General features: G+C 33.2%; 2 protein-coding genes across 2 annotated transcripts in view; one reads left to right on the forward strand and one right to left on the reverse strand.

Annotated features, from left to right (window-relative positions):
- Positions 1 to 15681, reverse strand: part of LOC134695177 (dual specificity calcium/calmodulin-dependent 3',5'-cyclic nucleotide phosphodiesterase 1A-like) — a 323999-nt gene that overhangs the window by 267697 nt on the left and 40621 nt on the right. The window lies entirely within an intron of this gene.
- LOC134695257 (uncharacterized) lies at positions 2041 to 6761 on the forward strand. The gene is made up of 2 exons (XM_063556476.1): positions 2041 to 2111; positions 4980 to 6761. The coding sequence occupies exon 2, from the start codon at positions 4995 to 4997 to the stop codon at positions 6759 to 6761; it is 1767 nt and encodes a 588-aa protein (XP_063412546.1). The 5' UTR covers positions 2041 to 2111; positions 4980 to 4994.

The raw sequence follows: 15681 nt of genomic DNA on the forward strand, positions 1-15681 counted from the left end.
CAATCTGAAAACACATCACACAGTATAGCTAACTTAGATAAACCCTGAAACTAAATTTCAGAAATCCTTGTATTATAGTTCCTGAGAAAAATGTGACGAAAGTTTCAAACCTGGCTGTTATGTGTAAAAAAATGTAAGTGTTCGGTAAACAGGAAGTCGATAAACGATGAATCTGAAAATGCATCACACGGTATGGCTGACATATATAAATGTTGATACCAAATTACAGAAAGGGTGGGTGCGTAGTTCCTGAGAAAAATGTGACGAAAGTTTCATGAGACGGACTGACTGAGGGACAGACGGACGGACAGACAGAGGTAAAACAGTATACCCCCCTTTTTTCAAAGTGGGGGTATAACAATCAAAGTACATGCTGATCAGCAAAACAAAGGGGTACACATCTATAAGATCTTCACAACATATTTCAACAGAAGGAAGATATTGGAACAAATAATATCTTTAATTATTATATATTTCAAACTTGTTTTATTGTCAGTAATGTTTAAAATATCTATGTGTTTACAGTACTGTTGAATTATTTTATATCAATTGTTCAGTAGTACAATTTTTTTATGGATTTGTCTAGGTATAATTGTATTCAAGATATTTGATTCAACAAAAGTTAATGCATATATCCTACAGGCTTGAAAGCAGCAAAACATTAAACCCATATCTCCAAAACTGTGCAACATGTGAAAACGTCCAACTACCTTCCATTTTCAGAATATTTAAAAGAAATCAAAATCCTGTAGCCATGCACAGCTTCATCATAAATGTGCATGGACATCATAAAAAATATCAATATCCACAACTGTAGGAGGATTATAGCTGGACAAACCATATAAAAAAAGAAAATGTGGTATGATTGCCCATGAGACATGTGCACAAGAGACCAACATGACACAAACATTAACAACTATAGGTCACCATACAGCCTTCAACAATGAGCAAAGCCCATACTACATATTCAGCTATAAAAGCCCCCGAAATGATAATGTTAAACAATTCAAACGAGAAAACTACCGGCCTTATTTATATAATTTTTTTTTTTTTTTTTAATGAACTTTTTATGCAGATAGTACCAAAACTAGAGGCTCCCTTGAGCCTGTGTTTTACACCTGTATCAACTGTTCTTTCGAAAATCATGAAACATAAGGTTAAAATCATAATTAATAGTATTACCTTAAATGATTGAGGACAAGTGGGGTTTAATTTGGCCCAATTGTTCAATTAAGTACAGCTAGGTCATCTCATCATTGTCTTTCAATAGTTACTGAAGGCCGCTTATCATTATTTAAATTAGTTTTCAAGTTGTGACCATTTGAAAGAGTTTTTTTGTTTTTTTTAATTTTCCCCTTGACTTCTATATAAACACTATGTTCTATTTTTGGCCATATTGATTGGAAGACAGGGTCATCAGAATTCAAGTTTTCAATCAAGATATTCTTTGAAAATTGTAGCTAAGTTTAATTTTATTTGGCCCAGGATATAAAGTGGAGAAGATTTTTGTGAATTTATGAAAATTAACTTTAAATGGCAATAACTTCTGAGGGATCAATTGACAATTTTGGTCGTTATTGACATATTTGTAGATCCTACTTTGCTGAAAATTATTGTTGTTTTAAGTTTATCTCTATCTATAAAAAATTTAAGATTATAACGCTAACCAATAACTAAAAATTTCCTTAAAATTATAATTTAGGGGCAGCAACCCAAAAACTGTTTATATCTGATTCATCTAAAATTGTCAGGGCAAAATAGATCTACCCTCATGAGCAATTTCACCAATAGTCCAAATAAGCCAAAAACTGCATTTTTACCCCTATGTTCTATTTTTAGCCCTAAACATCTACATCTGCAGTTTTAAAAGGACTCTTGTCCCTAGATGTTTGCATAATATCACAATTATTTTACCTTAAAAAACCTTCAAATTATTGTAAGCCATTTAAAAAAAAAATTAATTAAAATATATCCAACCATTCAATTGTTGACCTTTAATTTATCTATATATAGATATGTTTTATTCTCAGTAATTGTACTAGTTATTGGACATTTTACTTCCCTGTGGAAATTCCTTTTCTAGAGCACAAGCATTTTAGAATATTACTCAGGTAAGAATGCTGTTTTTGAGATAAGTGGTATAAAATTATGAGACATCAATCAAGCAACACAAAAAACAAAAATCTGCAGGACAACAGATTATGATTATCTTAAATCTCAGAAAAGCAAACTTTATCAAGTTCTTAATCAAGTCCAGACAAGTAATGAAAAATCCCATGGACCACTTTCAACAACAATATCTCTGTGGAACAGATACACATCTTGTCACTACCAAAAAAAACTGTTCTTGTATCAATCCCCATTTAGGAAGAATTCTTATGATCATCCAAAGCCACCTTAAACTAACTATTATATCAGGTTTCTCTGCCTATAAAAGATTAATGCTCATCCGACTGATTTCATGTAAGTGTGAGAAAAATATCCTCTTGTACTACATTGTACTATGCAAACATCTGAGTTATATATATGGAAGTTTTTAATGACCTTGTATGGCTACACAACCCTTGCACCTTTAGAGTATAGACAGGATATAGGTAAAATTGAGAATGGAAATGGGAAATGTGTCAAAGAGACAACAACCCGACCAAAGAAATAAAAACAGCAGAATGTCAACAACAGGTCATCAGTGCTGCGAGAAATTCCCACACCCGGATGCATCCTTCAGCTGGCCCCTAAACAAATGTATATACTAGTTCAGTGATAATGAACGCCATACTAAACTCCAGATTGTACACAAGAAACTAAAATTAAAAATAATACTAGACTTACAAAGGCCAGAGGCTCCTGACTTGGGACAGGCGCAAAATTGCGGTAGGACAATAAGTAAAATTGAGAAAGGAAATGGGAAATGTGTCAAAGAGACAACAACCCGACCATAGAAAAAACACAACAGCAGAAGGTCACCATATATAAGTGTTCATTACTGTATAGCAGTCATGCTTTAGTGATTCCCTATATAATAAACCAAATTTTCCCGACAAAACGGCCCCCTTTTTCTATTAGTTTACATGGATTGTATCTAATAATTTAAGGGTTGTCATCCAAGGTTTTAAATCATTATAGTGTAAATTGTTTTAATCATCAATGCTCAATTATTACAAATGAGTTGCGATGGATCAAAATCCACCTAATGCATGTAAACATGTACATGTTAACGTGTTTGATGGATTTTGGAATATTCAGATAAGAAATAAAAGATGATTTTTTGGTCTGTTTTTGTATGGTTTTTAATTATATCAATTCAATTTTCAAAAAGTTACAGACTAAAATTCTAATATGACGTCCTTATTACGCTTTGTAAACAAAGCCGTGTTCTAATGAGCATAAAAAATATGTTTGACATATGCGCACGAACTTACTGTGTATACTAACGTTATTTCCATCGTTATCCTTTAAAATGTATACATTTAAGCAGCTAGCATACATTTTTATTATATATTTAATAAAACAACATATATTTACCCTGTTTGTAATTTTTAAACTTATCAAATATGAAATGTAATGCAGACTCCTCGGGGAGGAAACGGGGAAAAGCCAAACATGTTCACGGTATTTTCGAACGCTTCGACCTATAAAATACTGTATTTGTCTTATTAGAATCGAAATAATTCCTTCGTGTCATGCTCTATGCTCATTTTAACATGGGTAGGCATTATATTTGACCACATTTTACAACTCGCTAACGCTCAGTTTAAAATATCGACAAATATAATGCCTACCCATGTTAAAATGAGCATAGAGCATGACACGAAGGAATTATTTTTTAAATAGATTTTTTGTTCAACCCGAAATAAGTAAACCAGTGTTCTGATATTCATTTTTATACTGCACTCGTTCTATTTGAGCAGTCAAATGCATTGACCATATATTTCTATGTCTAATACAGTCACTGACCTGATATCACTTTTCCTCATGAATATTTAAATAGAAATTGTCGAAATTATATTCATTTATTCATACGACCTCTAAAACCTGTTCTTGCTTTCAATGTAAACAATGATGCGTTAAACGACTCAAACTTGTTTCTTTTACAATTTTTGGAAAAAACATATTTCACGTGTTAATATTTTTTGTTTGCAACATATAAATCATTATGTTTTATGTTTATTGTTGATATTTTATTCTATAAACAAATGAATTGAATTCGTTCACCATTGATTGCGGTTTTCAACAGGTAAGATGTACATTTCATTGTGTTTGTATATTCTATATTTCTCCGGCTGTGTGATATGACTCAGGTCTTTTAAAGGGGGATTTCCCCCAATATTTAAATCAAATAAATAACATTAACACACTAAACCACAATTGAAAATGGTTTTGTTAGATTGCAGTATAAAGACAATAATAGTGCATTGACTTGACATATCAACGATATAAGGATTCGGCCCGAAACGGGGAAAAAGCTGGGCACAGCCTCTCATTTCCCTGTTTCTAAGCCTCATCCTTATATTGTTGATATGTCAAGTCAATGCACTATTATTGTCTATGCATAAGGTTGATTTTTATCAGAGGCAGATCATATAATAGCTATTACAAGTTTTAACACTCTATTTCATGCTATCATAATTATTCAAATTTTTACTTATTTTTACTTAAATTTACAATAAGTTTGGGTTTTTTTCCTTATTTTTCATTGTAAATTATATAAATAATTACCTTATTGTAAAAAATAAATCATCTTAATGCCCAAAAAGGCCCAAGCCAGGGCCAATTGTGTAAGGGGTTTTACAGCCAGTAAAGGTCATTAAAAACTCCATCATCTTTATAAAGGTCATGCTTTATTTGTTACAATATATCATATCTAATACTGCTTTTTATTATGTTTTCTATTTTGATCAAATTGATTCTTGCTGTAGTTGCATTAATTTGATTCACAAATGTTTTCAAAAACACTCATTTTTTTCTACACTTAATTTCAGAAATAAAGAGAGAATATGGCCTCCTTAGTTACAGACTGTTGTACCCTCTGCAATGATGATGGAACATCTACAGAAGCTGTCAGGTGGTGCATAGAATGTGAGGTGTTCCTTTGTTCAGATTGTGAAAAACATCACAAGAAGTCAAGATCATCTAAAGCCCACAATACAATGTCTACAAAAGACTACCACAATCTTCCCAAATTTATGCAAGATATTAGTAGCCAGTGCAGAGATCACAAGAAGAAGTATGAACTGTACTGTTCTTTCCATGCCTGTCCCTGCTGCGTCACGTGCATCACAGATAAACACAAAAAATGTCAAGAAATGAAACCGCTGTCAGATGTCCTAAAGCAAGTAAAATCATCTGCCTCAGTTCAACTTTTTGAAAAAGATTTGAAGGATGTAAAGGAAAACTTAGAAGAGATTATAAAATATCTGAATAGTAGAAATAATACAAGTACTGAACAAAAAACAAACGCTGCTGAACAAATACGATCTATGAGGAAGTCCATAGATGATTTCTTAGACAAATTAGAACAAAAAGTTCTTGATGACCTTGAAACAAAGCAATCAAAGCTGAAATCTAAGATGAACACTTTACTACAACAACTGAAAACACAAGCCAATCAGATGAGCCAATTGCAGAGAGAGTTTTCAAAGATGACACAATATGCAACTGAGCTACAGATGTATGTTGGTCTGAGAGAAATCGAGAAAACTACATCTGAAGCAGCAAAACACTTAGAAGATTTAAAAAGTGGAGGCTCACTGGATGAAGCTAACCTAGAACTTACAATCTCTTCTGAACTTCAATCAATTCTAAAAGATGTCAAATCATTTGGAGATATAAACATCAATACAAGCCCATTTACTCTTCAACTTAAAGCAGTCAGAAAAGATCAAGCACAGTACCTAGTTCCAACTACTCCTTCAATTGAACAAATCAAGCCGTCCTTCTTAAGGCAGCTGACAATTCCAGAAAATAGGAAGAATAATAATATAATATCCTGTAGAATATTACCTGATGGTAAATATTTAATTCTTGACAGCCCATTTGGTCGCAGTAACCTGCTGCTGTTCAGTAATGATGGGTTGTTTATAAGAGAAGTAGTGAAATTTACAGGGCCCTCATCCGATACTTGCTTCGTTAGAAATAATACAGTTGCTCTTACATTAAGATCAGAAAAACAGATAGCATTGGTGGATGTAGAAAAAAATAAAATTTTAAAATCAATTAACATTTCTCACCTCTGTGATACAGTAGCAAGTGATGGTCAAATATTGGTCGTCAGCAGTGTGGATAAAAGTACAATAGTAAATCTTAATGATATGTCTCATACAATCTTAGAAGGAGTAGTGGCCAAGAAAGTTGCATTATTCAAAGGAAATATCTATGGTACCTTATTCAAAGGAAATATCTATGGTACCTTATTCAAAGGAAATATCTATGGTACCAACCACAGTGAAAACAAAGTCTGCTGTTACAAAAGTACTGGAGAACCTCTCTGGACATTTATGCATGATGATATTGTCTATCCACAAGGAATAACATTAGACAAGAATGGCTTTGTTTATGTAGTATCTCAGTACAACAATAGAGTTGTAGTAGTATCACCAGATGGTAAAACCTGTAAGACAATACTATCAGAGGCTGATGGAATGAATGATCCTCGGGCAATAGACATTGACAGAGAATCAGATATTATGATAGTATTTAGTAAAATAAGGGTTGATAATGATGATAGTAAATCATATGACACAGCTTTTGTTTATAAAATCTGAAATGTGATATTTTTCATTTTACAAATTAAACGAAGTCTTTATATACATGTATTTAATCTCTAGAGTTAACTCAGCTAGTACAACAATGTAACAGTATAAATTTTAAAAAAAGGTGTGGTTATGACTGCCAATGAAAAACAAATATCCACCAAAGTTAAAATGAACTGGATGTAACCAATTATAGGCAATCATACAGCCTTCAACAATGAGAAAAAATAATAATACTGAATAGTCAGCAGTCTTCCAATTTAAATATCTCTGACCTGTGTACCTTAACCCCTTTCATAACAACTATACATTGGTTTAGAATTTACACAAACTAAAATATGTTCTTAATAATCAACATTACAAAGGCAAAATAGTGTGACAGAAATTATAACAAAACAGTTTGGAAATTGAAGAAACAAGAATGTGTCCAAAGTACATGGATGTCCCCACTCGCACTATAATTTTCCATGTTCCATGGACCGTGAAATTGGGTAAATATATAATTTGGCATTAAAATAAGAAAGATTATACTATTGGGAACATGTGTACTAAGTTTCAAGTTGATGGGACTTCAATTTCATCAAAAACTACCTTGACCAAAAACTTTAAACTGAAACTCCCACTTTCATTTTCTATTTTAAGTGGACCGTGAAATTGGGGTCAAAAGTCTAATTTGGCATTAAAATTAGAAAGATCATATCATAAGCAACAAGTGTACTATTAGTTTCAAGTTGATTGGACTTCAGCTTCATCAAAAACTACCTTGACCAAAAACTTTAACCTGAAGCAGGACAAACGAACGAACGAACGAACGAACGAACAGACGAAGGAAGGAACGGAGCCACAGACCAGAAAACATAATGATAGTAGAGGGGCAGTGGGGCATAAAAAGTGTCAATGTGAAGAGACCCCTTATTCTGGTGGAAGTTTGCAAACCTATTTCGATCTTCATTCAAACAAGTGTTCCTGATAACATGATTGAATTGTTCCAAACTTTTTTATGTAAGACAATAAAGATGAACCCCTGACCTCCTACATACATTGTGACATAGATATAAGAAGATGTGGTATGAGTGCCAATGTAAACTCTCCATCCAAGTCGCAATTTTATTTTAAACATATATACCATTATAATAGGTTAAAGTACAGTCTTCAACACGGAGCCTTGGCTCATGCAAAACAACAAGCTATAAAGGGCCACAAAAATGACTAGTGTAAAACCATTCAAACAGGAAAACCAACAGTCTAATCTATAAAAAAAATGTGTCCCGCACTATCATTTCCTATGTTCAGTAAACCGTGAAAAGGGAGTAAAAACTTTTATTCTGCATTAAAATTAGAAAGATCATATCAGAGGGAACATGTGTACTAAGTTTCAAGTTGATTGGACTTCAACTTCATCAAAAACTACACCTTGACCAAAAACTTTAACCTGAAATTTGCACTATCATTTTCTATGTTCAGTGAACCATGAAATTGGAGTCAAAACTCCAATTTGACATTAAAAATTAGAAAGATCATATCAAAGGATATATTTGTATTAAGTTTCAAATTGATTGGACCTCAACTTCATCAAGAACGTAACCAACAACTTTAACCTGAAGTGGGACGAACGAGCGAATGGACCTACGAACAGACAAATTGAGGAACAGACGCACAGACCAGAAAACATCATGCCCATGGATGGGGCATAAAAAAAAACAGAAACGAGAAACACTTATAAACCACATCAACAAATGACAACGGCTAAACATCAGATTCCTGACATACATAAATACAGTACCACAAACATTGCATTAAGTAAAACAGTACTGTTGAAGCCAAATTTGAAATGGTTGTGTCTTAAAAACAAATAGACCACTTTCGAGTTCATCCGTCACCGGAAAAAACTCGTCAAATATACGCGCCTTTATCACCGTCATTTGTGCGTTTAGGGGCGTCGTCACTCCCTTCCAATGTTGAGCGAGTGGTTGGAAAACTATAATTCTATATTGTACGAATTATTCGGCAAATTGAATTCTCGAATTTGACAATCAACACTGCTGTCATTAGGGAATTGTCAGTAAGTACCTACAGAGCAACCATTATTTCTAGTTTATCCTGCACAAAGACGATCACCAAGACGCTTGATGAACCTAAATAGTGCAGGGATACAGGCGAGCCCCTCTATCTGGTAAATGACGTCATAAAGGCGTGCATAATTGACGAGTTTTTGTCGGTGACGGATGAACTCGAAAGTGGTCTATTGAATGGCCATGCCAAAACTATTCATTCAAAATTGGAAAATTTAAAGAAAATCAATAAACTGATACAAATATGAAGATGTGGTATGAATTCCAATTAGACAACTCTCTGCAAGAGACCAAATGACACAGAAATTACAAACTACAGGTCAACGTACGCCTTGAACAATGAGTAAAACCCAGACTGTTTTAAGTCAGTTATAAAAGTCCTGAAATATAATTTGAAGAACAATTCAAACTATTTAATTTAAGGACAATAACCCAAAAATTGGTTGTCTTGATTCATCTAAAAATTTCAGAGTATGTAGTTCTTGACCTAATGAACACTTCTACCCCATGTCAGTTTGCTCTAAATGCTTTAGTTTTTGAAATAAAAGCCAAAAACTGCATTTAACCCCGATGTTCTATTTTTATCCATGACAGCCATGTGTTTTGACGAAACAGAAAAGAAAACACAAACTTTATATAAGGTGTCCTACAGGATCATTTAGCTTAAGTTTGGTTGAAATTGATTCGTTAGTTTCAGAGAACTTTGAAATACTTTACACCAGACAGAAGCCAAGTGATGGCAAAAGGTCACTCTTAGGTGAGCTAAAAGGTATGAAACACCTCTCCCTATAACAATTTTTTGAAATTTATAAGATTATTTTCCTGTCAGGAAATGTACAATTTCTGAGACTTCCATAAACTTGAACACATTATTGTCAGTAGAACAACAAAAATGCTTGTTTTGGTCCCTTTTTTTACCTCAATTTTCTGGAGGTTTGGGACAATTACCCCAACACTAAATCCCAGCCTTTCCTATGTGGTATGGAAGTATTCTTAATGAGTATAACATAGAATAAAATTGAGAATGGAAATGGGGAATGTGTCAAAGAGACAACAACCCAACCATAGAAGAACAGACAACAGCAGAAGGTTACCAACAGGTCTTCAATGCAGCGAAAAATTCCCGCACGCAGAGGCGTCCTTCAGCTGGCTCAGCCTGGCCCCTAAACAATACATATACTAGTTCAGTGATAATGAATCCTTTTCTTGTCTCATTCATGAATGAAACTAAATTTGTAAATCTTATATCACGAAATAGCAATGAACTAAGTTTAATCAATAGAATAAGAAAGCTTAGCCACCTACACAATCTGATCCTCCTTTTTATAATGAAAAGTTAAACTCCAAAGAAACTCCTTAAAAGAGACAAAGTCTTATAAATGTCATTAAATATAAAACAATGACCTCCAGTAATGTTGCATCACACCAAATGCAACATCCACACTTTAATATATTATTCTGAATGATAAGATCACACTTAAAACATTTCTGAAACTGTCAAAATCAACACTTAAAAAACTTACATTTTTAGATTCAACATATCAAAGAACCCAACCGATTCATTTTTTGTCAAAATCAAACTAAGTTTAATTTTGGACCCTTTGGACCTTTATGTAGACCAATTTGAAAACATGACCAAAAGTTAAGAATCTACATACACAGTTAGATTCGGCATATCAAAGAACCCCAATTATTCAATTTTGATGAAATCAAACAAAGTTTAATTTTGGACCCTTTGAGCCCCTTTTTCCTAAACTGTTGGGACCAAAACTCCCAAAATCAATACCAACCTTCCTTTTATGGTCATAAACCTTGTGTTTAAATTTCATAGATTTCTATTTACTTATACTAACGTTATGGTGCGAAAACCAAGAAAAATGCTTATTTAGGTCCCTTTTTGGCCCCTAATTCCTAAGCTGTTGAGACCTAAACTCCCAAAATCAATACCAATCTTCCTTTTGTGGTCATAAACATTGTGTTTAAATTTCATTGATTTCTATTTACTAAAACTAAAGTTATTGTGCAAAAACCAAGAATAATGCTTATTTGGGCCCTTTTTTGGCCCCTAATTCCTAAACTGTTGAAACCAAAACTCCAAAAATCAATACCAACCTTTCTTTTGTGGTCATAAACCTTGTGTCAAAATTTCATAGATTTCCATTAACTTAAACTAAAGTAATAGTGCGAAAACCAAGAAAATGCTTATTTGGGCCCTTTTTGGCCCCTAATTCCTAAAATGTTGGAAGCAAAACTCCCAAAATCAATACCAACCTTCCTTTTATGGTCATAAACCTTGTGTTAAAATTTCATAGATTTCTATTCACTTTTACTAAAGTTAGAGTGCGAAAACTAAAAGTATTTGGACGACGACGACGACGCAGACGACGACGCCAACGTGATAGCAATATACGACGAAATTTTTTTCAAAATTTGCGGTCGTATAAAAAATGTATGTTTTCCCTATGGTCTATTTTTATCCATGGCAGCCATGTGTTTTCACAAAACAGAAAAGAAAAGAAAAACTGCATACAAGGTGCTCTAAGGATCGAGTCAGCCTAAGTTTGATAGCAATATGTAACCAGCCTTGAGATTTTCAGGCTTATGGAGGTATTAGAACCAAAATGAGTTTTTTGCATTTTTATGAAGTACACATAGATACAAAACACCCAGAAAGATTTTTTGGTCGAATTATCAAAATTAAAAGAATAATGGCCATTTTTGTGAGATGCATTTTATTTTTTAAATAGTACCACTTTGCAATATTTCTAAGGTTTATCTAATTTAGTTCTCCTTGCAAGTTGACGTATCGTTGTGTGTTTGTTTTTTTTTAGTCTTAAAAATTATCAGAATGTAACTAAAGTGAACCAAATTTATTGATAAGTGAATTTGAGTTAAATAAAGCAACCATTCGGTTTCCATAGCAACCATGGATCTACTTTTCAAATAAAATCAATCAAAATTTTTTTGGTGCTTTTTAAGTAGAATTAAAATTTGTATGTCACTCAAAATATGTGAAGACAGATACTGACACAGAGATTGCAAAATTAGTCATGTTGAGCATCTCAATACTTGTATTTCTGTGTATGGAACGAAAGAAATGGGTCATGTCAAAAATTAAAATATACAGGTTTTGTCATTGTTGTTTACTACTCGATCACCCCGTTTCGTCTATACAATGTATATTTCACCCGCTGTTATGCCCACTTACGGTAGAAGAGGGACATAATGTTTTCTGTTCTGTGCGTCCGTCCGTTCGTTCGTCCATCCGTCCGTTCTTCCGTCCATTCGTTCGTCCGTATGTCCCGCTTCAGGTTAAAGTTTTTAGTCAAGGTAGTGTTTGATGAAGTTTAAGTCAAATCAACTTGAAACTTAGTATACATGTTCCCTTTGATAAGATCGTTCTAATTTTAATGCCAAATTAGAGAATGTATTCCAATTTCACGGTCCACTAAACATGGAAAATGATAGTGCGAGTGAGGCATCCGTGTACTGTGGACACATTCTTGTTTATATTTTTTTTTAAACCAACAATTCATGAAAAGCAATGTTAACACGGATGTGAACATTGTCTTTCAAAAGAATTAAAATATAGTTTTATTGTAAAGTAAACTTGGTGTGTTTAAATTTTTTTTAAACGGGGCACTTTTGGACGTAGGTAATAAAAGTAATACACATTTTCCTAATGAAAGGCGTATCCGGTATTTCACTGATCTTCAAACTAATTTTAAATGGAATATAAATACTCAATAGCAAACACTGATATCTTATTATTTTATAACATTATGATATTTTTTTATATAGGTTCTGAGATACAAATGTACATCACAATATGTCACCCCCACCCTTTTTACAAAAAAAACATAAATAATGCTTAATAAACAAAGTTTAAAACATCACCAAAAAGTATGCAGAAGTTAAGATTTATATTACTAAGAAGTGTGTTAAGTTTGATGCAATAATGACAAATCGTTTTTGAGATATATATAGCGCGACATGTTGAAAAAAACCACACTCCTGTTTTACTAACTAAGTCCTGTAACTCAAAAAGATTTAATTTGATTTTCACTAAAAGGTTTACAGATCGTTTGACCATTAAAAGCAATAACTTTGTTAAGTTTCATGAAAACTGGATAAGCTGTAACAATTCTTAAGTTACGGTGCGACATGTTTACGCTGGACAGAAGGATAGACATATAGATAGACGGACGGACGGACAGAATGACTGATAGATGGAGGAACGGACGGATGGAAGGAAGAACAGACGGACGGACGGATGTATACAATCATACTTCCTGTTAAAATTGTGACGGGCGTGTAAAAACGCAATGAAATGAGAAAAAAAACCTCTAGTTAATTAAAGGTCAATCAGTTTTATAGGGATATTGGCCAAGTCGATTTATTTGTATATCTTGACTTCCTAAGTCATGTTTGCTATATGACTTTTATATGTTTGAAAATAATAGATGGAAATTGATAAAAAGAACTTCAAATTCGTAATCTAAGGGCACTGCAATAACTTCTTTAAGAACTTATATGAGAATTTTATAGTAAATGGACAAATGGTAGAGCTCAACATTTTGAAGATAATCATCTGGCTCTTTTCGACTTTTTTATGTCACCGGCTGTTTTTAAAAAATTGACATCATGCACATGCATGCCCCCCCCCCCCCCCCCCCCCCTTATTTATTTCTTAGCCATGACGGCCATCTTGGTTGACAAGCGGGATCACAGTAATTTTTTTAAAACTAGATACCCTAATTAAAATTTAAAAAAAACATGATTTTATATAAGGTTTGTTAAATACAGCCTAGTAGTTTTAGATGTGAAAATGTATGTAAAAAATTGTATTGAAAGATAATAAACGACGGTCGGCCGGTGCCAATTAATAAAAAAAAACTTTTCCTGTTGGGTCAAGTGAGCTTAAAACAACCAAGAGTTCCAAACAAAATTACACCGTTCTTGAATTAAAAAAAATGTGTAACAACTTAAGATTTTAAATTTTCCCGAACGAGATAACTTGGACATAGCAAACAATTTCACTGGCGGTTTTTTTTCTTCAATAAAACGAGGTCAATAGAAACAAATTGTTAGTTCTGTGATCCTTAATTGTATATGCTGCTATGAATTCGAATCACTTAGTCTCGCTTGTTTAAAAATATCAATGAGAATGTTTATAATAAACATAATCAAACTCGCTGACATATTTCTTTCGTTCCATACTCAGAAATACAAGTATCGAGATGCTCAAAATGACAAGTTTTTTAATGTCCGTGTCATTATCTATCTTCCCGTACCTTTCTTTCCGTACAATGTGAACAATTTAACGAGAAATTAAACAATTTCGAGGCAAGGTTCACTCAATTCGTCATTTTGAGGTGCATGTTTACTTATTTCTCCGTTAAATAATATAAAACGGTTGTAGAAAATATTGCATATCACAATACAAAATATTTGTATATGTATATATATTCTTTGATATCATAAAAAAAATAAGAAAATAAGGAGAAATCTATCTTTCTTCTGTCTATTTATGTGCCGTCATTGTGGCGGATGTTAGAGTACCATCGAGTCCGAACAAATTTTGCCGGTGTGGTTTAGACACAGTGCACTTGTAAATTCATTTTCATCATCAAAGTATGTACATGTGTACTAAATATATTTTGTCTTCTATGTTTACATTTTCCTTTGTTGTCTAAAAATAGTTTAAAGTGAGTAGTCCCCCTTGATGAAAATCTGGAGCTCAAATAAAACTAATACGGGAAAGACAATTAATTTACGCATTTTATAGTCCTTCGCTACTATTTTTTTTACGATTTATCTGCAATGCTACTATAAGTTATAGATAACAACCAAAGCCAGTGGCGGATCTAGCAATTTTCATAGTTGGGGGCCCACTGACTGACCTAAGAGGGGGGCCCGCTCCAGTCACACTTCGGTGATTCCCTATATAAGCAACCAATTTTTTTTCCAAAAAGGGGGGACCGGGCCCCCCTCCCCTAAATCCGTCCCGGAAATCCCTTTCAATGATTAAGAACAAAGTTGTAAACATCAAAGCTACACGTTGCGTAAATTAATCATGTCGCAAATCTATACACGGGAATTAAAAATTCTATTTTACCCCGTATGATTAAAAATTGTTCGTAAAAAATCTTCTGTTTACATATTCGAAATTATATTCAAGTCTTAAAGAGAAAAAAGGGCAATTTTAGATAAGTTTATGAGTTAAACAAATTGAACATTCAATAACAGGTGCTCCGATTACGTTACGTAACTTTACATCGACGTTTTCTCATTATGACGTTTACCTCCATAAGCCTGGAAATGTCATGGCAGGTCACATATTGGTTCATTAGTTTCAGAGGATAAGATCTTTGAAACTGTTTACACCAGACAGGCACCAAGTGATGGCAAAAATTCACTCTTATGTGAGCTAAAATTTTGTATAAAACACCCCTCCCTATAAAAATTGACAAAAAACCCTCCCAAATCTTTTTATTCTTAAATAATGTTAAAAATATGACCAAAAGAAAATAAACCTTAATACTAACAACACCACCCCCCCCCCCCCCCCCCCCCTCCCCTTTCCCCCCAAATTTGGAATTGGAATTTTATTGTCTTTTCAGGAAATGTACATTCATATATGAATATAAATGTCATTAAATATAAAAACAATGACCTCCAGTAATATTGCATCACACCAAATATCATCCAACACTTTATCATATTATTCTGAATGATAAGATCATACTTAAGACATTTCTGAAACTGTCAAAATCAACACTTTAGAGTGGTCTTCCAAGACTTTCTGATTAAATAATTCCAAGACAGGCTTCTAGAATCAATAGATTATCAAAATAGTA

The sequence above is a fragment of the Mytilus trossulus genome, chromosome 13 (assembly GCF_036588685.1).
Source record: "Mytilus trossulus isolate FHL-02 chromosome 13, PNRI_Mtr1.1.1.hap1, whole genome shotgun sequence".
In the NCBI taxonomy this organism is placed as follows: domain Eukaryota; kingdom Metazoa; phylum Mollusca; class Bivalvia; order Mytilida; family Mytilidae; genus Mytilus; species Mytilus trossulus.

What these genes read in the sequence shown, in the direction of transcription:
- LOC134695257 (XM_063556476.1), top strand. Translation starts at nt 4,995, where the DNA reads ATGGCCTCCTTAGTTACAGACTGTTGTACCCTCTGCAATGATGATGGA.